The sequence below is a fragment of the Narcine bancroftii genome, chromosome 3 (genome assembly GCF_036971445.1).
Source record: "Narcine bancroftii isolate sNarBan1 chromosome 3, sNarBan1.hap1, whole genome shotgun sequence".
NCBI lineage: Eukaryota > Metazoa > Chordata > Chondrichthyes > Torpediniformes > Narcinidae > Narcine > Narcine bancroftii.
Window position 1 is genome coordinate 305082912 of NC_091471.1, and position 24042 is coordinate 305106953.

Consider the following 24042-nt stretch of genomic DNA (forward strand, 5'->3'; position numbering starts at 1 on the left):
GGCGGATGCATGGAAGATGCTGTTTAATGTGAATAAATGTGAGGTTATCCACTTTGGTGGTAGGAACAGGAAGGCAGATTATTATTTAAATGGAGTCAATTTAGGGAGTGGGGAAGTGCAACATGATCTAGATGTACTTGTACATCAGTCACTAAAAGCTAGAATGCAGGTTCAACCAGCTGTGAAAAAGGCAAATGGCATGTTGGCCTTCATAAAAAGGGGAATTGAGTAAGGAGTAAAGATGTCCTTCTGCAGTTGTACAGGGCCCTGGTGAGACCACACCTGGAGTTTTGTCTTCAGTTCTGGTCTCCTAATTTAAGGAAGGACATTCTTGCTTTTGAGGGAGTGCAGCGTAGATTCACAAGGTTAGTTCCCAGGATGGCGGGATTGACGTATGCCGAAAGGTTGAATAAACTGGGGTTGTGTACGTTGAAATTTAGAAGGATGAGGGGAGATATGATTGACCTATATAAGATTATTAAGGGATTGGACATGATAGAAACTGATTACATGTTCCCGGTGTTGGGGGAGACTAGGACTAGAGGCCATAGTTTAAGAATACAGGGAAGGCCCTTTAGGACAGAGATGATAAATATTTTTTTTTACCCAGAGAGTTGTTGGTCTGTGGATGCTTTGCCGCAGAGGGTGGTAGAGGCGGGTTCTCTGGATAAGTTCAAGAGGGAGCTAGATAAGGTTCTTGAGGACAGGGGAATTAATGGTTATGGGGAGAAGGCAGGGCAGGGTACTGATAGTGAAAGATCACCCATGATCTAAATGAATGGCAGTGCTGGCTCAATGGGCCGAATGGCCTGCTCCAGCACCTATTGTCTATTGTTCACAATAATTATTTTTTTCACCACCTTCTATTTTTTTCCTACCTCCACCCCAACCTTTAGAAATTACCTGAATGAATGATCTTACACACCATAGCTATTAATCCTTGTCCCTGATATTTATTTGTTCCTGCAGCAATATTAGAGCTTGCCAGCATTAATATCTAGCCAGTGTATAGTCTGCCCGGAGTTGTAACCTGAATTGCATTTGCAAAGTGTTGATTTAAATGTGCCTCCTGGTTTATGCACACATGGGTTTTATTGCTGACTTGCAAAACACAGTGTGGTAGTGGTAAACACATCCAGATATTGGCTGCATTCAGATGCTGGCAGGCTCTTGGCTGGTCATTGCATTAACAGCAAATGGTGTGACAGGAACAGATTGGAGCTGCAGTTAAACCAAGGATCGTAATGTTGCAGATCTCCTCTAGTCATTTAGTGCCCATTCCCTCAATGTCACAGTTTGACTTAATTTTGCTCATTCAAATGTCCTCTGGTGCTGAGCACTAGAACGGTGATGTACAAGTTGACGATGACGCAAAGACTCAGTTGTTAATAAAATCAAAGAGTCTTTGGGCAAATAAGCCCTCTGCACAAAACAAAAAGAGCTATCTAGCCCAGTTGTTTTATGATTTTTGGATCCAGGACTCATCAGAATCAGAGAACACGACAAAAAGCCCAGCTAGTCTAGGCCAAACTAATATTCTGCCTAATCCCATTGACCTGCACCCCTTCATACACCTTTCATCCATGAATCTATCCTAATTTTTCTTAAATGTCAAAATCGAGCTCATATTCAATACTTTTCAGCTGGCAGCTCATTCCACCCTCCACATGAAAAAGTCCTCCCCCCCCATGTCCCCTTTAAATATTTCATCTTTCAACTTTAACCCATGTCCTCGAGTTCTTGTCTCACCCTATCCATAGTAGAAAATGCCTGCTTGCATTTATTCGATCTGTACTGCTTTGTAGGTAAAGGCACATCAGATGCTTTCCTGCAAAAAATTTTAAAAGCAATTTTAAATAAAATCATGTCAGTTTTGTAAGATGTTACAGTGTAGTATAATGTTCAAGTGAGATTAAAGAGAGTACAGGAATGGAGTCCTCTGGTGAATTTAAGAAGAATGAGGGAAATGGGTCCCCAATGTATTGAAGGGCCCTGTGAATTTAAAAGGGGCATGGGAATAGTGATGAATTTAGTGGGAATGTTGGAGCAGAACCTTGGTAAGCCAGATGCAGAATGATCTGGATTTCTAAACTTTAAGAAAGGAGTTTATCTGAACTTTACTGCACATCGCAATCATTTCAATCCACAACCCTCTCAGGGTCAAAGGAAACTGAAGTGGAGAATCATTCCCCAGAGCTATGCTATTCAATCTTGGCAACATCGCCTTAACTTTCCTCTCCAACCTCTCCAGTACAGTGGCATGAAGGTCTCCTGCTCCATGGGAAGAAGTTCTGAGTACCTCCCCAATTCATGATGGGCCGCTTGTTAACAGCCAGGGTTACGAGAAGGGGTTGATAGCCTCTTTGCCCAAGGGATAGGACAGAGAAAGCAGTTGGATTGCCCTTTTCCATCATCCAGCCAGTCACTCTGCTTGGGAATGCAATCGAACATAAAAAATAGTCCATCTGGCCCATCGAGCCTGCTCCACCATTCAATAAGATGATGGCTGATCTGGAGATGGCTCCACCAACCCGTCTGCTCCCCTGAGCCCTTAATTTTCTTAAAATTCACCAGAGTAATTGTGTCTAAAATGCATTTAATGAGGCAGCTTCAACTGCTTCATTGGGCAGAGAATTCAACATATTCATGACTCTCTGGGAGAATCAGTTCCTTCTCAAACCTGTCTTAAATCTAAGAATTTGAGAGAATTGTGGATGAATTAATATACAACAAGCTTGGTTGACCCCCTGCATGGGTGAATAGGCACAGGTTGCTCTTGCTTCAAACCTGATGGACTTTGGTGTATTTTCATCATAATGGATAGTCACCTCTGGTTTGTTTCCAATTTTTTTCCCATTTTATCTTTGCATCACTAAGACAGTTGAGTTTTGACGACTGAAATTGTCTGCATTCTTCTACAAAATGGGTGTTACATTGAAGGATACTTACACTAGTGGAGAAAACAAATTAAAACACGGGATGTGGGAGCAGATAGCGTTGGGCAGAGAAAGGGGCATCTTGAGGTAACTAGTAAAAGTAAGTCCATTTTGATCTTGAGAGAAAGAGTAGATGGTTTTGAGCTGGCAACTTCAATAGAGTAGAATTCAACAGTTAGCCCAATAAAGAGCAGCACAATGAGCCTATCATCAGATTAGCCACAATCACCTTGAATAGTGGAGCAGGATCAACGGGTCGAATGGCCTACTCTTGCTCCTATTTCTTATGTTCTAATGGCACAACTGATTCAGTGCTGACCTAAGTACTACCTGTCTGGACTTTGCACATTATCCCTGAGAATATCAATGTGCTAATTTTTTTAGGTGCTGGAGCTTACCAAAAACAGTGACAAGGAGGTCTCGTGAGACCTGGCCTTGGTGGCCGCCATGTTGAATTTTGCATTGTATAAATGAGAGTGAACGGTAGTATGAAAATGGAGGATGATCAGTCATGGAAGAAACTGGTACCTTGTATGTCCACAATAGCGCAAAGCAGGGGGGGAGAGTGGGGGATGCTTGGAGCAATGAACTGCCGTAGCGGCCCTGTGAGGTGCCAAAGTTAGCGCTCTGATGAGTCCTGGCAGCACTGCGCCCCTACCTGTGACTGCAAGAGCTTCCTCCAGTTGTTCCTGGTTCCTCCTGCCTCTCGAAGACATGTGGGTTGGTAGGTTAAATGGCCATTGTAAAGGTGAGTCATAGAATTGAGGAAATTGATAGGAATGAGGGGAGATTAAAACAGGATTAGTGTAAGTAGATGCTTAATGGTGAGGATTCATATTGTTGGGATAAAGTGCCTTTTACCAGGCTATATGACTTGAAGAAAGCTGAAGGCCATACAACATAATCATTTGTATATCCCAAGTATGTTGAAAACATCATAATGGAGTGAAGAGGTATGCAATAAACTTCAGGTCTTCACCAACTGAAGGCAGACCACAATAATTACAAGAGAAAAGACAACACATTAGTCAGAAATTTGTGACAGAGTTCAGAGAGGAAAGGTGTTCTAATCTCAGTAGTTTTGAGGATGGACTGGCACCTTGAGGGATCAGTGGTGAATTAAGATGACATTTCCTTTGTTTGAATTGCTGCTGTGCTCCCTGGTGCAGTTAATCAATGTTAGAGAAAAGGGGAAATTTTATAACATCCAATCCAAAGGCAGGGGAAAACATGTGGAGTGATTGGTACTTATAAAGCAGGATAGTCTCCAGGCTTCAGTCCATCTGTCCATATAACGTGGAGTCATCATAAGGCATAAAACAAACCCTTCAAGACCAACTCATCCATCTGACAATGCCTCTTGAGATTGGCATTTTTGGCTTGTCTCATTTGTTTTCATTTTTCCCCTATTCTTCTAGAACTTTCCTATCCATATATTGCTTCAAATCTCCTTTGAATGTTTTAATTGTTCCTGCATCTATAGTTCCATTAACAGCTCATTCCAGATACAGACTACCCTCTGAATAAAACCATTGCCCATCAAGTCCATCTTAAACCTTTCCATCTCACCTGAAACCCATGCTCTCTAGTTATAGAATCATTTGCTTTGGGGAAAGAAGACTGAGCACTCACTTTATCCATGCCCCTCGTGCATTTTTATACCTTTATAAGGTCAACTCAATATCTTCCTATGCTCAAGGGAGTGAAGACCTAGCCTATATAGCCTCTTTCCATGAGTCAAGCTCTGAAATCTAATGATATCATGGTGAATCTCTTCCAATCCTTTCCAATTCAAAAGTAAAAGATTAGTGAGGGATAAAATTGGACCCCTTGTAGATAGTGAGGGTAGGCTGAGTGAGAAGTCAGAGGAAATGGGGGAAATTTTGAATGATTTCTTTGCCTCGGTATTCACTAGGGAAAAAAATATTGAACCAGTTGAGGTAAAGAAAAATAGTGGGGAGGTAATGAAGCATATAAGGATAACCGAGGAGGTAGTGATGGCTGTGTTGAAAAAGATAAAGGTGGATAAATCTCCGGGACCGGACAAAATATTCCCAAGGACACTCAGGGAGGCCAGTGGACAGATAGTGGGGCCATTAACAGAGATATTTAGGATGTCACTGGCCACGGGGGTAGTGCCAAAGTATTGGAGGGTGGCGCATGTGGTTCCGCCCTTTAAGAAAGGGTCTAAATGTAAACCTGGGAATTATAGGCCCGTGAGTCTGACATCTGTGGTGGGCAAGTTGATGGAAGAAAGGGTCTAAATGTAAACCTGGGAATTATAGGCCCGTGAGTCTGACATCTGTGGTGTGCAAGTTGATGGAAAATGTTCTGAGGGATGGTATTTACAAATATTTGGAGGTACAGGGATTGCTAGGGAGTAATCAGCATGGTTTTGTCAGGGGTAGATCATGCTTGACAAATCTGATTGAGTTTGTCGAGGGGGTTACAAAAAAGGTTGATGAAGGGAAAGCTGTGGATGTTGTCTATTTAGACTTTAGTAAAGCTTTGAACAAAGTTCCCCACAGGAGGTTAGGAAAAATGGTGGAGGCATTAGGTATAAATGAGGAGATAGTGAAATGGATTCAGCAATGGTTGGATGGGAGGTGTCAGAGAGTAGTGGTAGAAAATTGTTTGTCCAATTGGAGGCCGGTGACTAGTGGAGTTCCTCAGGGATCGGTCCTGGGTCCACTATTGTTTGATCTGGAAGTAGGGGTGGAGAATTGGATAAGCAAGTTTGCAGATGATACAAAGATTGGTGGTGTTGTGGACAGTGAGGAAGATTACCATAGATTAAAAGGTGATTTAGAAAGGCTGGAGGTGTGGGCTGAGAAATGGCTGATGGAATTTAATACAGATAAGTGTGAGGAATAACATTTTGGAAAGGCAAATCTAAATAGGTCATAAATGGTAGGCTATTGAGATGTGCAGAGCAACGAAGGGATTTAGGAGTTGTGGTAAATAGTACCCTCAAGGCTGATACTCAGGTAGATGGTGTGGTGAAGAAGGCATTTGGAATGTTGGCCTTCATAAATCGGAGTATTGAATTCAAGAGTAGGGAGGTTATGATGAAATTGTACAAGTCATTGGTGAGGCCAAATTTGGAGTACTGTGTACAGTTTTGGTCACCAAATTATAGGAAAGATATAAACAAAATAGAGAGAGTGCAGAAAAGGTTCACGAGAATGTTGACAGGATTTCAAGGTTTGAGTTACAGGGAAAGGTTGTGCAGACTGGGGCTTTTTTCTCTGGAGCGTAGAAGATTGAGAGGGGACTTGATAGAGGTGTTTAAGATTTTAAAAGGGACAGACAGAGTAAACGTGGATAGGCTTTTTCAATTAAGAATGGGGGATATTTAAACTAGAGGCATGGTTTAAAATTGAAGGGGGAAAATTATAAGGGGAACATGAGGGGAAATTTCTTTACTCAAAGGGTGGTAGAGATGTGGAATGAGCTTCCGACAGATGTGGTTGAGGCGGAATCATTGGTTACATTTAAGGAAAGACTGGATAGTTACATGGATAGGAGAGGACTGGAGGGGTATGGACCAGGTGCTGGACAGTGGGACTAGGAGGGTGGGGATTTGTTACGGCATGGACTAGTAGGGCCGAGCTGGCCTGTTCTGTGCTGTAAGTGGTTATATAGTTAATGACAGCTTTGCTACCCGTAGTCTTGACTGTTCTCATGCATTCCTGATCGGAATTCCTCCACAACTGTCCAAAATTATCCCAACCCAACCCCTTGCCTTGCCCCACAAGTGCTGGAAAACTGGAGCAAAAGTGCTGGAAGAACTCAGCAGGTCAGGCAACATCTGTGGAAAGCAATAAATGGTCAACATTTCAGGCCATAAACCACTCATGAGCCTGTAATAAAACCAAGTTGAATCCCTTCATCGCACGCTGCCCGAGTCTTTCAGGAGATTTCTGTATTTATGTCGCATTCCTGAAATTATAAACTCCACCATTGGAAGACGTGTCTTCATTCGCCAAGGTCCTAACCTCCAAAATGCTCTCCTCAAACCTCTGAGTGTCCAAACTCTTTACCTTTTTTTCCTCTTGAAAAATCTTCCTTCAGTTGCACATCAGCCAAGCTTTTAGTTTGGACCCAATGGCATCACCACTTCCATCGCAGGCTCTGACTTCCCATCCACTGAAGGTATCTATGTGAGGCGCTGCCTCAAGAAGGCAGCTAATGTGATAAATCACCCTGCTCACAACATTTTCTCATTGCTTCCTTTGAGAAGAAGGTACGAAAGCCGGAAGTCCACCACCTCTAGGTTCAGGGGCATTCTTTTTTTACATCATATATCAGGCCCTTGAACTTCCCCTTACAACCATCATTATAAACACAAAATGTTATTTTCAATACGAAAATTATTTTCATTATCTACCTTTTAATACGTTATCCCCATTGTACATTATTTAAAGTATAATATTAGATTTGGTTTTTTGTTATATGGTAACCTGTTCTGCTGCAGCAAGTAAGAATTTTGAATGCATTTGAACATTGTCCTTATGTTTATGACATTAAACTTGTTGTCATCGTTAAAAATATCTTCACCAAAGGGTGAGGGTGGTGATGATGGTGGTATTGAAACTATTGATATGGATTGTGAGGGTGAATTGCACAGCATCAGCTTCACTCTCTCTCCCCAATTCCCATCTGGATCCAGTGGCAGGACAAAAGTTGAGATGGCTAGAGATGGGACTAAGTACAGTGGATGACTGGGACATCTTCTGGGTCTTGTTGTGCTCTTTGCATTCCATGACGCTTGCAGAGACCGGCTTCCTGACGTTTGGACCTTCCATTGGTCTCGTCTGCTCAGTCCACCGGAGTCTGTCTTCACGTGCTGGGATAGACAGCTCCCTCTCTCGCCGTGGACTCCTCAGTGTGTGCACGGTGGCCGCGCAGTAGGCCTCCACACTTGCAGCCCGCCTTGGGCCCAGAGCCATAAGATGTACTGGCCCAGCCGGCCACACCACTGGCACCCATAACTGGCAGCCTGGCAGGAGGCGGAGCAGGTGGGGAGATGGGGATGGCTGGCGCTAGAACGACCTCTGCCGGAAGCCCTGAGCCCCAGGAGCAGTTTGGGTAGTTGTCCATGATGTGGAAACCATTTCTCCAAAGGGTAAACTGTTCACAGTAACCCTCTCACATCTAATAAGGGAAGAGCAATTAATGTAGATTTCTCCCAATACACTTCCCATAAAACAGATAAAAAAGAACCTCCTTATGTACTTCAGTGTCAGACTTTGGTTGCCAACTCCACTACAAATATTTTAAGGATGTTTTGCAATTTTGAGGCTGCCAGATAAATGGAAATTATGTTTACTGCTTAATCCTGGCATTGAAGTCAGACAAGCACAGGGCACTGAAGTAAAGCAGGCTCTGTGTGGTTCATCAGGTTCTGGCTGATGCCTACAGATAGTCTTCAATGAAGTCACCAACCTGTACATTTCTAGGGACCAGTTTGTCTCCTCACTTATGTGGATAAATGTTGGATTTTACAATGTGCTTTTCTGATGTGACAAAAAAAAGTCCTGTGAATGAGTTTCTGGGAGGATTTCCAGATTACAATCCAAATTAAAAGGGATTAGATGATTAATACAGAGAGTCATAGATCTCAAGGAGTGAATTACAAGCTTGGGTCTAATCATGAGCTTCAGATGGTTTTTGTATAGATTGGAACACCAGGAGCAAGCTACAAATTAGAATCCATTTTGAAGGACTTCAGTGATTTATGTATTGACCAGTGAATACTGTGGAGTGAATGATCCTGGTTCAGATGGCTCACACCTAAAATGTAGATTCCCAAGAGTGAGATGCAGGAAGGAGTTAAGATTGAGCATTTAGATGGTTTATCTATATCAGATGGAAATCTGAAAATAAATTACACACAGCCGGGAATCTAATATAAGTTGAATAATTAACTACAATGTTTTTGCTTATGGGTGAGACTCTTTGCTTCATTTTTCAGTATAGCTTTCTTCTTCCTTGTGCATTCAGGTAGCTCAGCTGAGCAACAAAGAATTGATTGAAGTGCAGACTCCAGAAGGGTTAAGTCAGAAACTTGGTGAACAATGCAATTTTCGGGGGGTTGGCAGTTTACAGGGGAGGTGTTTGTAGAATTTGGTCTTCTGAGAACCTGAAAAATTCATTTCTTACTTTTCTCCCACAATCCTTCCTCCTCCAACTCACAGACTTACAACCCCATGCCAAATCTTTGCAAACATTATCTAGTTCATGCAGTTCAAAGCGGGCAGTTGCCAATGTTGTGGGCTGAAATGTTTTTTTTAAATTTCCAACTTATTGTTTATTCATAAATATATAAAGTATATATAGAGAAAAACATAAAAAATATATACAGAAAAAAACCAATACATTAATTACAGTCCCTTTCTCTTCATTCATTGTGCCATCAAATCAGTGCATCCTATTTACAGTGTATCCTCTTTAAGCAACATGCTCATGAACAGCTGTTACACAGGACCCTGCCCCTCCGTGTCCAATGACAGCAGGACTCTAAGACTGTGGCCCTTCCTCACAAAGCCTTTGTGCCGGTTCCACTGAGCATCAGTGTGGTGCTCAGCACATACTCCTGCAGTGGTCAATGGTCAACATTCACTGATGAACATCTCGATGGGCTGGAAGAGCAACAGGTTTCAAGCAGACCAAAGTACATCTTTCACTGAATTGGACAACTTCTATTAGCACCTGTGGGAAGTCTTGGGGTGCATCCCATGGACCAAAGAGTCTCCTGCAATGCAGCTGATGGGGGTGAAGCCTGACAAGGACCATTGCATTCTTTTCCAGATCTTCTTTTGTCTACGAAGTTATTCAATTCAGGAAACAATAACAACAGTGGGGAAGAGTTGCTGATTAGACTTGAAGCAAATGCCAGTGACCTCTATGTGGGTTTTCACTATCGCTGCTCTACTGTTGGGCTGGCATGGCTGAGGAATAGTGCACCTGAAACTGTGTTCAGCACAATTTCTTCCAGTGGGTTAAATTGATTGGAAGAGAGTTTAAAATTTCAAACTTAAAACGAGCCATCCACCTCGCAGTAGCATGCTTCTCACCCACTGGCAACTTAATTTTGTTTTTGCCACTTTGATAAATCTCTATTTAGCTGGTCCACAGTGATTAAGGGAATGGATGAAAAGGGAGCTGTGAAAATTGCAGCAGGCAAATTGAGCTTAGTGCAGCATTAAATTGAATGAAAAATCTTTGCTGTTCATTAACATAGAGAAGTGCACAGTTAATCAGGACAACGGCCAGGCAGTGACTGTCATTACCTCAAAATTGAATTTGCTTAACAAAACTATTACAAAGAAACTTGTCTCAGTGTTACATCCCCATGTGTGGCTGATGTAGAAGGTCAGCGATGGAAAACCAGAAGCAATAGCAATAGGACAGATACCTGCTCGATTTCCCCCACCAAACTGAAGACAATGGACCTGAAAACAGAGTGGATGTATGGAGGGTAATCAATTCCCTACCAACTAGTTTGCATCACTGCTGGGATTTATGGCCCATCCTATAGAGCTTCTGTGTTTCCCAAATGATAATGATGTCACTTCACTTTGTTATTCAGTGGGGAAGGCCATTAGAGGCAATTCAGAATTATCTCAATCCTACATTTGCTTTTTAGTCCAGAGTAAGAGCTCAAAGTCATTTGCTTGTCTGTTCCCTCAGTCCCCCTGCCAGCCCAACTGTCCATGCCAATTCTAATGGTGGCACAAATAATGTAGCGGTTAGCGTAATGCTCTTTTGGTGCAAGTGACCCAGGTTTGAATCCGCAATCTGTAAGGAGTTTGCACATTTTCCCATGACCTGCGTGGATTTTCCCCAGGTGCTCAGGTTTTATCCCATCCTCCCAAAATGTTGGAGGTTGATTGGGTATAATTGGGTGGCACACGTTTCGGTGGCCGATTATAGGCTGTTTGTAAATTAATTTGAATTTAAAAACAAATTAAAATACCACCCCTCCCCTGTGATAAAGCACTAGAACCATTCATCGCAGCCTCCTTGGCGCATTGAACTGAGATCAGACCTGCCCCAGTCTCACTAAAGGGATTCAGCTCAAAAGCTCAATCATTCTGTTTCTCACCCTGTTCCTGCTTCACTTGCTGATTTCCTCCAGAAAAGTGTGCTTTGCTTCAGATTCTTTGTCTGCAGTCTCTTGTGTGGCTCCTTCTCTATCTTACCAACTTAGTTTTTCAGAAATCTAATAATGAATACTGTTGGTAAGCCTAAGCAAGAATGCTTGTTTTACCTCAGGGCTAGCAAAAAGTTGTGGAATCATTCAAACCAGAACAGGCCCATCGGCCCAACTTGTCCATGCCAACCAAGTTGGCCTTCTGGGCAAGTTATTTGATTCATATCTGTCCAAAAGTCTTTTTCTAGATACAGATTTCTCCCTCAAGTCCCTCTGAAATTTCTTCCCACTCATCTTAAATCAAGTACTAGAATTATTCACCGTGGGGAAAAAGACTGTGAATGTTGCCCCTCATGATGTTATATACCTTTATAAGGTCATCCCCCACTCTCCTATGCTCCAGAGAATAAAGACCCGGCCTATCCAGCCTCTCTCTGTAACTCAAGCCTTTCAGTCCCAGCAACAGGCAGGTGAATCTCACCTGCTTATTGAGTATCCCCCCCTCTCCTCCCACTCTTTCCATTTCCTCCCAGTCTCACTTTTACTGTCCTTTCTCCTTGTATGCATCTCAGTCCCACAGTTCTCTGCCCTTCCCCAACTCTGTTCTTTCCTCTTTGCTCTGCAGTAATTTAGCTCCTAACCTAACCTAAACTACTCTAGGACCGGCAAAAAGACTAGTCTGCTCTACTAAAACACCGCTGTTTTTATTGCCCTAACTGTATATCTTTTATATTTATTATTTATTTCCATACTGGAGAATGTAACGTATACCTTTGTAGTTCGTCTATCTTGCGTATCTGAGTGGCTGCTACAAGTAAGAACTGTGACACACCTGTACAGTGTACTTATGTATGTGACAATAACTTCATTGTTGTTATTCCATTTCACCTCAAGATCCAATCTGGGTCACTGCAAATGCTTCACTAAAATAACATTCCAAGATAATAAACAATTTATCTGGAAGCTGTGTTCCTGCTTGACAGAAATGTAATGATAGCTGTTTTATTATTATTAAAGCTCACGATATTCAGTTATATTGCTCAGAAAATAGGTTCCAAGAAAAATTATTGAGGGAGTGGACTGTTCTGATTTGATGGGCTGAATGTTCTCCTTTTATGTCATAAGAAAACTCTGTGTGTATTCTCTTTCAGTTCCCAACAAACCCACACTCTCAGTCCATCTCCTGCAAGAGGGCACCGTCGGGTTAGAATGGCAGCCCCCTTCGGAAACATTTGGACAACTTCTTGGCTATCAGCTTCATTTGGGGTGTGTGGATGTGTCGCCCCTGAGAACACTGGAGTTCTCGGACCACGAGCGTCAATATGTGCTCCACCACCTGAACAAAGGTGCCACCTATGTGTTCAGGCTGGCAGCCCGCAACAGCGCTGGCCTGGGGATGGAGGATGTCAAGGAGCTTTCTCTCCCGGAAGATGTGCCCAAAGGCCACCCAAGGATCCTGGACTTAGCCAATATTACCACCTCATCTATTCAGTTTGGCTGGCAGCCCCCAGTCTTGGCAGAAAGGAATGGCATCATCACTTCCTACACTGTATCCTGGAGACAGGCAGGTGCCCAGAGCAATCCCATCGAAGTGTCCACCAGATCCTCCCAGACTAGTCTCACACTGGACAGCCTTAAACCGGATACCAGTTATGACATTAAAGTCAGGGCACAGACCAGTAAAGGCCCTGGTCCTTACAGTCCTGCCGTTCAGTATCGGACCATGCCATTGGATCAAGGTAGGGGTTATCTATTTGTAATCCCGGGTGACGGTGGGGCAGTTTTGAGCTTGGTACACTCTACTTGCAGTCAACCACGTCAAATCCCAAGGTAAAATATGTCAGGTCTGCTGAAAGCAAGCTGTTGGTAGCTTCAGAATGCTTCATTGCTCATGCAGGTAAGGTCATCGCTTGGGGTCAGCAGGTCATGCCCAGTAGAGAAGGTCCTCATTGGGCTGTACGCTCCATGCTACAAACATAACTACACAGGTAGGAATGACTGCTGTTACATACTTCTGACTGGTAGCAATAAGCAGTTAGTCTACGTATTCTAGAAGACGTACAAGCCACTAACCAGAGAGGCATGGTGGTTACGTGGACATCTGGTTTTGCTTCTATGACCAGCTTGCCAGATGAAGCATTGACCAGCTGAGCAGAGCCAGCAGACTAATTCTACAGTGTTTGTTGGGGAAGACACCATTTGGTAACCACCAAATGACAACCAATTGGATTGGTGGTGGGTATTCAGAAGGACTCCAAGGTTTCTCAAATCAGACACAGCAAATGGACAAGTTTAATTGAATATGCACAAAAAAACCATTCTGAGGAGATTTCCTTCATTACCTGCCAACGTGTTTCCAGTTGATCATGTTGAACAGCACACTGACAAAAGGTTGATGTCTGTTTGTATTGTCGCAGGACCTTTTCTTTTAATTGGCTTTCTTTTTCAGCAGTTTTCCCAAAGAATTTCCGAGTAAAACTTGCAATGAAGACTTCTGTGTTGCTTAGCTGGGAAATTCCGGAACACTACAACTCTCCCATTCCATACAAGGTAAGTGTCTGTGTTCCATTTCATTTGGAAACTCAAGCCCAGTGAATACCTGGTTTAGGAATCACTCTGCTATTTTCAGCGTAATGGGAGTGATGATGGTACGTCAAGGCTCTTGTGGCTCCACCCATATCCTAAGCACGGAAAGAAGGATAAATTAGATGAAATGGGACACTATAATGAGGCTTTTTCACTTGCTCTGATATGACACTGCATCTAACTGGTATTCCTTGCCTCACTTTGTGAAAGAGTGAGAAAAGGAAATGAAAATCAATAAAGTCCCAATTCAAGCTGAATCTAAATAAGAGCAAAATGTTTGCTGGGGTGTCAGAAATCAATTCAAAGAAGGTACTCAAACTTCATCGTTGGTTACACCATCAGAGTTAATGCAAAAGAATGGCGAAGATCTGAAGTGTGCAATCAGAAATTATAGACAGCTGAACCTTGCTGGAAAGTGGCTCCTTATCCCTTGGCAACAGCCCAGATTTCATGGACCAATTCACTAATGACCACCCTTCTATAGACCTCAGTACTCACCAGTCCTTAACATATCTGGCAGGAATTCCTTCCATGCTTCTGTACACTTTCAGTAATGAACTCTGGTGGGTTTTGGGGGGGGAGCAGTTGAAATTTAGAATGAATTTAAAACAACTTGCAAATATTGTCAAAAGATGTTCATTTCCAGCAACTTTTCTCCCCCTGCTTTTGTTGGGTCTAATCTTTGAGTATTTTATTCTTGTTTGTAAGTGGATGATGTTTTCAGACAGAATAAGGAAAGAGATAATTTAAAGCTTGGGATGGCTTGAATGAGGTGAAGTACAAAGGGAAAGGCATTATCAGTTTTAGTAAAATGCAGGATTCATCCAAGAGAATATCTTATCAACTCAGGAATTAAAAAAAATAATCGAGTGCCAGTGCTGTCATGGGTCAGTTTCACAGATCTTGATCTCAACCCTCTGTAGTAGGGGATTAGTCAGGCATACCCTTGTATTAAAATACCTCCAATGCTTGTTGTATATGTCCACTAAGTTACTGGGGTGAAGTGGTAAGGAGCAGCTGATAATTGAACTGCACCTCAGTAAAGAAGAGCATGGGACCATAAGGCATAGGAGTGGAATTAGGCCATTCATCCCATTGAGTCTGCCCTGCCATTCCTTCATGGCTAATTTACAATTCTCCTCAACCCCATTCTCCTGGAGGTTACAATCTGAACCTGTGTTTGAAACATTTAGGGTTTGGTATTGGTCCAGTTAAAAAGGAGCCGAGGAGGTGACATCAAATCAGTTTGACCTATTAGCCATGAAACTAGAAGAATCCAATAGAGATTGACTATAAATATCACAAAATAGATGTCCTATTCGACAAGTCTGTGGAGTCAGTGGGAGGGAGATCAGCAGACTTGGTCAAAACAAGGGCAAAGTAACTGATGTTACATCAACACTACAGATGGGATCCAAAAGAGTCAGGGATTTATTATGAAGCCATGAAGTTGCCATCTGCTTTGAAGATGTTGCAAAACAAAGCATTGGTTTTGTCCTGACTCATAGCCAGAAAATTTACTCATAGCCATTCTGAAAATGCCTGGTGTAAAGTCAAGTCCTAAGATGATATTTTATTGCTGACACCCACCTCATGGAGTTCACTACAATCGTGGTGAACTCCAAAGAATGGGCCTGATCTAGTACCCATCCCATTGACTGATTTTTATGTGTGAGCTTAAAATTCATCATCACTGAGTTGCTCGACACCAGAACTTGGCAACCAAACCAACTCGGTGCTTACCCATCTTCTTTGGCTTGGCTTCGCGGACAAAGATTTATGGAGGGGGTAAAAAGTCCACATCAGCTGCAGGCTCGTTTGTGGCTGACAAGTCCGATGCGGGACAGGCAGACACGGTTGCAGCGGTTGCAGGGGAAAATTGGTTGGTTGGGGTTGGGTGTTGGGTTTTTCCTCCTTTGCCTTTTGTCAGTGAGGTGGGCTCTGCGGTCTTCTTCAAAGGAGGTTGCTGCCCGCCAAGCTGTGAGGCGCCAAGATGCACGGTTTGAGGCGTTATCAGCCCACTGGCGGTGGTCAATGTGGCAGGCACCAAGAGATTTCTTTAGGCAGTCCTTGTACCTTTTCTTTGGTGCACCTCTGTCACGGTGGCCAGTGGAGAGCTCGCCATATAACACGATCTTGGGAAGGCGATGGTCCTCCATTCTGGAGACGTGACCCATCCAGCGCAGCTGGATCTTCAGCAGCGTGGACTCGATGCTGTCGACCTCTGCCATCTCGAGTACTTCGACGTTAGGGATGAAAGCGCTCCAATGGATGTTGAGGATGGAGCGGAGACAACGCTCCATCCAGCGTTAACCAGCGTTACCCATCTACAGCTCCTGAGTTCAGGGGTTGGTGTTTGGGAGGTCCTTGGTAATCAAACAACCGCCAGGACACAGCCGGATTGACTCTGCATCTGATCCTCTAAGTTCAAAACACAGAATTGGATTGTCTTGTCCTGTGCAGCATTATATCCTCCTTTGCCAGTGGTTCTCAACCCTTTATTTTTCCCACTCATTTAACACCTTAAGTAATCTCTTAGTAACCACAGACCACCTAGGTATTGACTTTTAATAGCCATAGGTGCTCTGTGGTTAGTAAAGGATTATTTAAGGTGGTATGTGAGTCAGGGAAAAATCATTGAGAACCACTGTGCTATGCACTAGATTTAACTATTGGTCAGGAGATGAGGTTTTTTTCTATGATATTAGTCTCGTCTTGTATGAATGTCAAATAACCACAGCATAAAACTAAAATAATATGGATCAAAACTTGCCACCATTTTCACTGTTGGCCTGTGTGGATCTGCTGGTGTCAAATTGCTGGTAAATGAGGTCTCATTACTAAATTGTGAGCCTTGGACAGGCTCTTGTCACAGTGACGACCTGGATAACATGCACCCAAGATCAAAAATGTTGATGCCAGCAAAATATACCTCCTAAGCTTAGCCAGCTGTTGAAAATTATGAATATTTGTGAAAGTACCCGACATTCAAATACTATTAAAAGTCAATGACACAAATAAATAAAATCATACTTTAAAATGGTGAGATGTTTAAAATATTTAGCTCAACTCAACGAATTCAATTATTAAAGAGTTGTTGCTCATTTCACTTCATTTAAGGTACCCTGTTCATGAAGCTCCATTGGGTACCCTTTTCATTCAGATCTATTTGGTCAATTCCCCAGCATAAATAAGGGGCCTAATGCTAAAACACAGTCAGGAAATTGCAGAGAATTAGCAGAAAGTTTGGGAAAGTTCCTTGCACTCGTGTGAGAAATAGCAGCAAGTTCCAGGACAATGTAGAAACTAGGGAAAGAAGAATTTGCATGTATATTACAGTATCATATCTCTTGGAATCACTACAACACAACTTACTGACAGTGATTTGATGACCCAGGAAAGTCCCCAAAGGATATAGAACTGGATAAGTGAAATTTTAAGTGTTGAGATGAGTAGATATTTATTGGGTATTAGGTAAGAATTTTTATTGGGTAAATAGGTCTGAGAAATGGATCGGCAATCATCTGCTTGAATGGCAGAAGTAGCTTGAAGGATAGGATGGTCCATTCATGCTTCTATGTTCTATGATACCCACCTTTCCTCATCCGGGTGAATGATCGAGTTAGGTTGGGTTGAGACCAGATTTCTGACACGGATCAGAATTCCTCTTACTCTATTATGTTCTTTACATATAACTGATGTTTTTTTTTTCCATTGGAAATTATCACACGGGAATGACCAGAACACTAAATACCCAAGATGTGGTATTTTCGGTTGACATGGGACGCCACTGCTGCCGAATGCCTGCAGTTGTGATTGGACTGCAGGCATTCCGTGAAATTCTCTAGGGATCCAGGAGGTAAAATGTTGGAATGATATTTTACCTCCAGGACCTTTTACACAGACTGCATTCAGGAATTTTGGGAACAATTTTCTGGAACACAGCGGCCGTGTAAAAAAAACATAAATGAAGTTCTGACCTCGAGGACTAAAGTATGAACTTCAACAGCAAATTTTAACTTAAAAATATTCCTAACAGTCCAGCATTCCATACTGAAGTAAAATGGTAGTTTACATCAGCCATTTGGATTCTGGAGTGGCAGTTGAACCAATAATCTTCTGAATCAAAGGTAATCTGATGCATTTCTTATCGGTAGTATCGCAATTGCAACACACAGTGCTAGAGCATGTTGGCAGCAGCAGTTAGTCGATTGTGGGAAAGCTTTTGAAGATTTAATCAGGGAAAATGCACTTAAAAAATTTTCAGATGGTAAAGGGGAATTAGCATTAAAGGCAAAATGTGTTTGACTGAACTGATTGATTTTAATTTTGATAACAGAGAAGGATCATTTCAGACATTTGATAAATTAAGGTTCCATTGATTTAGTGGGTTAATACGGACATGCCTGTCCCGCATCGGACTTGTCAGCCACAAACGAGCCTGCAGCTGACGTGGACATTTACCCCCTCCATAAATCTTCATACGCGAAGCCAAGCCAAAGAGAAGAGAGCATGGGAAGTTGTCTCAAAGACAGGAAAATGAGAATGGGGTTAACAGTTGATTTTTCCGGACAGGTCTCTCTGGGGCCTATTGGTTTTTATATCTATTAATAGCATGGATGTTCAGGATTAAAGTTTTGTAGTTTATTGATGAGACAAAATTTGGAGGTGTGGTGAGCATGAGAATAGCAAACATCTGCAAGAAGAAATGCAAGTGGCATCTGAAATTTAGGACCAAAAACTGTGAAGTAATATTCTTTGGCAGAAGGAATAAGAAGACCATATAGATTAAATGTTCTAAAAAATGTATAGGATCAGTGGAAACTGAGTCTGTGGGTGCATAAATGCTGGTAAGTGGCAGGATATATTGAGGGAGCTAATTCAGGATCTCTTTGTGAGGTCCAGAATTTCATAAAAGAATAGAATGATTTTTTTTAAAATTTAAATGTAGACATACAGCACGGTAACAGGCTATCCAATCTACGTCCCCCATACGTTTTGAAGGGTGGGTGGAAACTGGAGCACCCGGATGAAACCCATGCAGACATGGGGAGACCATGTTTCAATCCCCAGTCACTTTAACCTTGTTGCCACAACAGTAACTGTACCACTAACCATGAAGAAGTATGAAAATTTTAGCCAGTGCAAAACACTGGTTAGGCCAGTTAGGAATGTATCCAGTTACGACCAGCCACACTTCAGAAAGGTGGTGTGGTTCCAAGAATAGGGGCAGGAAAGATCTGCTAGAACAACTGAGGGATTTCACCAATGCTAGTGGAAAGCCAGGATTCTCAGGAGACTTGACCGAACTGTGCAAAGTTGTGACTGGTTTAGATAGGGTAATTGGAGAGAAATGTTCCCATAGTGGATGGTTCAAAGATGGTCCAATATTTTTATCCTTGATGTTAGGTTGCTGAAGAAACCTGGGTTTAAAAAGAAATCTATTGAATTAATAATTAAGTGTTCTTTGTTGACATTACAGTTCTTTGGCATAGTTTGTAACAGAAAATACACCTGAAAAGAATGAAGTTGCTTACTGGAATCTGTTATATCTTAATTTCATCTTGTTCCAGTGTAAAGACTCCTAATCAGTAGGGAATCACCCCCTCTTCATAAAGATACTCCATCTGTCTGCCTTTTTATCTGTCTGAGTGCTACCCTCGTGTGTAATTTGCAATAAGTAATTGTTATTTGCTTTCAAATGCAACCTTGTAATCTCGCTTTGTCTGTCATGTGATATTGAACAAAGATGAGAAAACAGAGAAACCGGAGGAAGTAATTCAAGCCCGTTGAGAGTGCTCCATCATTCAATAAGATCAGAGCCAATTTCCTACATTCCAATTTTCTATCCAATCCTCGAGGCTCTTGACACCCTAAGCATCCAAAATCCTATTCGTCTTAGGATTGAGTATTTTGTTAATCGAGCACGAGTCCTCCGGTAAAGATTTGAAAGATTCGCAATGCACTAAATGGAGATGCATCTCCTCTCCTCACTCCCAAATCCTTGTTCTAGATTTCCCTATCGGGGACAGCAATCTCTTCATGTCTTCTCTGAACATTCATCCAGAATGTTATATTTTTCAGTAAGATCACTTGTGGTTTGTAACTCAAGAGAATATCTTCGATCACTATGTCTCCCTCTCGTTCCAGGAATCAGGTGAACATTTGCTGCACCCCATTAAACCAAGCAATTCCTTCCTTTACTTTTAATGCCCATACCTCATATGCAGAACGAGACTCATTGCACCCCTGTCGCCCCCAAAAATGGATCTATTCAGTTTTACTTCCCGTAATCCGGAGAGTTTCAGCACATGAGTTTAACGTTTACAGGTTTTAAATAAGATGAATGTTTTTGCCTCCTCCATCCTTTCATCAGTAGGTTATGGGCAACCAGCATCTTTTGAGTGAAGAACTTTTTCTTAAATTCCCCTCTGATCCTTCTGCAGTGAATTACGTGTGTTTCCCCCCTCCCCACCATCCCCCAGCTATTTACTTTGCAGAGGGAATGAGGTCTTTTCTAATCTATCTCCACCTTTCAGCCCCATTTGTTTCAAAAGGTGACCCAGCCTTTTTAATCTTGCCCTCATAAATAAATTTCTCCAATTTATTGGATTCTGGAGACCTCTCTGATGAAAGCACACAATGGAAATTCAAACATGCACAGGTCAAGTTAAGTTTATTGTCATCTGATTGCATCAGTACAACCTGACGAAACAGCGTTCTCCGGTCCTCGGTTCAAAACATGTAGAGACACAACCAGACATAACACATATAACAGACGAACAATTCATATGCAGGACAAGTATTCATATATACAAATAAATAAATAGATAAATAAATAAGGTTTCTAAATATGAGAGATGGTTAGTGTGAGCAGTACCTTAATAATTCAAGTCCTAAGTTATAGTGGAGCACCTCCAAACTGTGTTTTAAAAATTGGATAGGTTTCCTTTGAAAGAACAGAAGTATCTAAGAAACTGAAGTAGGACTAGGCCATTCATCCCATGTAACCTGCCCAACCATTCATTGAAGCCACAGCTGATCTTTTGCCTCAGTTCCACTTTCTCATGACCTGCCCCATGGCTGTTAATTCCTTTAACTTCCAGAATTCTATTGAATTCTTTCTGTAACACATTCAGCAAGAGAACCCCGACCCTCCTCATGGCCCAGTGAAAACATTACCCTTATATCCACATCTTGAGGCCCAGTAAGAACTTTGAAAGTTTCAATCTGATCGCCTTTCATTCTTCTCCACTCCAGTGGAAGGAGATCAGTCCCTTCTCAAAGGACAAACCCTTCATTCCAGCCACAAATCTTCATTCCACTTTTTTTCTATTTTCAAATACATCCTACCTTATTATGTATGAGAGTTTATTGCTCATGTACTTGTGTACAATGTACAGATGCTCCAAAATTTCTACCAGCTGCAGCCACTCAGATAAGAAACATCCACTGCAACAATATAAATTACCACATATGCCATGAGACAGGAAAAATAGATGATCAATATCAAAGGATAAATATTTACTCTTGCAGATAGTGTAAAAAGAAAATGATGTTTCAATATTAAAAGCAGTCTCACAAGGGACTCGTTTCTTAGTAATAAGATGGTTTGGCACTTAAATCCTCTAAAAATATGATTTGACTTCCCAATTGTATGTTGTGGAATAACTCCCAAAGCATCTAGCTCCCTCTGAACACCAGCACCTTTTAAAGTATATTGTGTTGCATTTAGAATGTTCTCACCTTTCCTTTTGCCTGTCAAGATCTCCTTGCAGTCTTCCCATCATCCATCATCACGGCTTGGCTTTGCAAACAAAGATTTAGGAAGGGGGCTGTCACGTCTGCTGCAGGCTTGCTGCTGGCTGACGAGGCCAATGCGGGACAGACGTGCCTTGCCGCAGCGGCTGCGAGGGAAATTCTGTTCTGGATTTGGTGCTGCTAGGTCAGGTTCTTCCTCCGTCTCCTTTTGTCCTCAAGGCCAGCCCTCAAAGGAGGAGACAGACTGATGAATGGTGTGTCACCAGGCCACGAGATCGGAGGCTAGAGCACTATTGATGTGACAGGCACCAAGGGATTTCTTCAGAGAGTCCTTGTACCTCTTTTTCGAAGCCCCTTTTGTCACAATGGCCAGTGGAGAGTTCGCCAAACAGGACAATCTTGGACAGGCAATGATCCTCTATCCTGTGAATGTGCTGTACCCAGCATAGCAGTATCTTCAACAGCATGGTCTTGATGCTGGTAACCTCCACTTGTTCGAGGACTTTAATGTTGGTGATGAAGTCACTCCAGTGGATGTTGAGGATGGTATGGAAGTGCTCAAGGAATTGTAGGTGGTGACAGTAGGTGACCCACAACTCGGGTGGTCAGTACAATGGCTCTGTATACACTGATCTTTGTGCCTTTCTTCAGATGCTTGTTGTTCCAGACTCTTTTGTACAGCCTGTCAAATGCACTGTTTGCCTTTTGCTGGTCTATTGTCAACCTCATCAATCTTGATATAGACACTGTCCTCGTCATCAAGGTCCTCTGAGGCCCTTTGGAGCATCGTGCTGAAGATGGTGAAGAGAGTTGGCGCGAGGATGCATTCTTGCTTTACACCGTTGCCTATTGAGAAGGGCTCTGAGAGGTTATTGTTGTGTCTAACTTGGCCATGCTGATCTTCATGTTGACCATGCTGAGGAACGTTGTGAGGGCATCCTAGTTATTCCATAATTTACCACAAACCTTTCCTGCTCACTGTGCAGAACGTTTTAGTAAGGTTGACAAAGGTCCTGTACAGTCCCTTGTCCTGTTCCCTATATTTCTCTTGGAGCTACCTGAGACCAAGTAGCATGTCAATGGTGCTCCTGTTGGCTCTGAAGCCAGACTGACTCTCTAGGAGGTGTTCTTCTACAATGATGGGGAACAGTCTATTCAGGAGTACTCTTGCGAGGATTATTTCTGCGATGGGGAGCAGTGTTATCCCCGGGGAGTTGAAGCGTCTGACTTTTCTCCCTTGTTCTTGTACAGGGTGATGATGACTGCATCACGAAGGTCCTGTGGTAGTTTGCCTTGTTCCCAGCAGCAGGCAAAGAACTCATGGAGTTTGGAGTGTATTACTGGGACCCCATGCTTCCAAATCTCTGGTGTGATTCCATTGACTCCTGCTGCCTTGCCACTTTTCAGCTGCTCTCTGGCTTTGACAGTCTCTTCTAGGGTTGTAATCTTGACCAGTTGTGTTTTCTCTGGCTGTTGTGGGATGCAATGAATTGCTGAGTCTTGGGTCACGTGGTTGACACTGAAGAGAATCCATCCATCCGTTTAGGATGGACGCCTTGTCTGTGTAGAGCACCTGACCGCCTGCCTTGCACAAGGGACTCTGGACCTGGTATGAAAGACTGTACACCGCCTTCAGGGCACCATAAAACCCTCTATTGTCACTGGTGTCTGCGCAAAGCTGAGTTCTCTCTGCGAGGTGGGTCCACCGCATGTTCTGAATGTCTCGAAACTTGCACTGGAGATTGCTGCATACCAGGCGGAAGGCTGCTTTCATATCAAGACAGATGGCTGAGCAAGGTGGGCAGATCTCTTCTTTGCCAGCAATCCTTGGATCTCCAGGTTGTTTTCATCGAACCAGTCTTTGTTCTTCTGTGTGGAAAACCCTAGGTATTCCTCAGGTCTGCAGGATCGTGGTTTTTAGGTGTTCTATGGGGAAATTTGGATCTTCAGGCTTCAACTGAAGATTTGCCTGGAAGTCAGCTTTCACTTCAGTTCAGTCTTCCCATATCCTCCTCACAACTCACACGACCACTCAGCTTTACGTCATTGGCTAACCTGGATATGCTACACCTGATACCCTCATCTAAATTTTTGCCACAAACTGTAACTCGACTTCCTGCTCTTCTGTCCTGCTGGTTACAATCTCATCAAACTCTCACGGGCTTTACAGGCGTAATTTTCATCAATTTGCATTGTCTTTGCACACCCATATTATTCTTTTCCAGGTGCCCCATAACCTCTTGCTTTAGTAATAGATTCTCACCTTTTCCTTCCTTCTGTTGACAGGCTGATTGGCTACGGTTCCCCATATTCTCTCGTACTCCTTCCTGAGACTTGTAAATATATTTGCTAAGTTACGACTTGTGGAAAAAAAAGTTTTAGAAGATGTCAGCTAATGCATCCATTATTTCCTTTGCCATTTCTTTCAAAACCTGGTGATTTATTTGTTTTCAACCCCATTAATTCAATACATTTTTAAAATTATGCTAATTTCTTTCAGCTTCTCGTTCTCTCTTGGTGTGTACTTCAGTACTATTTTGAAGACTGCATGAAATATTCATTTAATCTCTTTATTCACTTACACAATTTCTCCTGTCTCAG

The 24042-nt window shown here is 42.6% G+C and overlaps 1 protein-coding gene across 20 annotated transcripts in view; it reads left to right on the forward strand.

Annotated features, from left to right (window-relative positions):
* The window catches only part of LOC138759021 (receptor-type tyrosine-protein phosphatase S-like), a 449917-nt gene that overhangs the window by 324839 nt on the left and 101036 nt on the right, over positions 1-24042 (forward strand). For 12 of the 20 annotated variants that reach the window (XM_069928794.1, XM_069928793.1, XM_069928795.1 and 9 more), the window contains 2 exons: positions 12246-12833; positions 13544-13644. In XM_069928794.1, the coding sequence (XP_069784895.1) occupies positions 12246-12833; positions 13544-13644 (689 nt within the window). The remainder of the gene's footprint in view (positions 1-12245; positions 12834-13543; positions 13645-24042) is intronic. The other 8 variants (XM_069928786.1, XM_069928790.1, XM_069928788.1 and 5 more) reach the window with 2 other exon arrangements.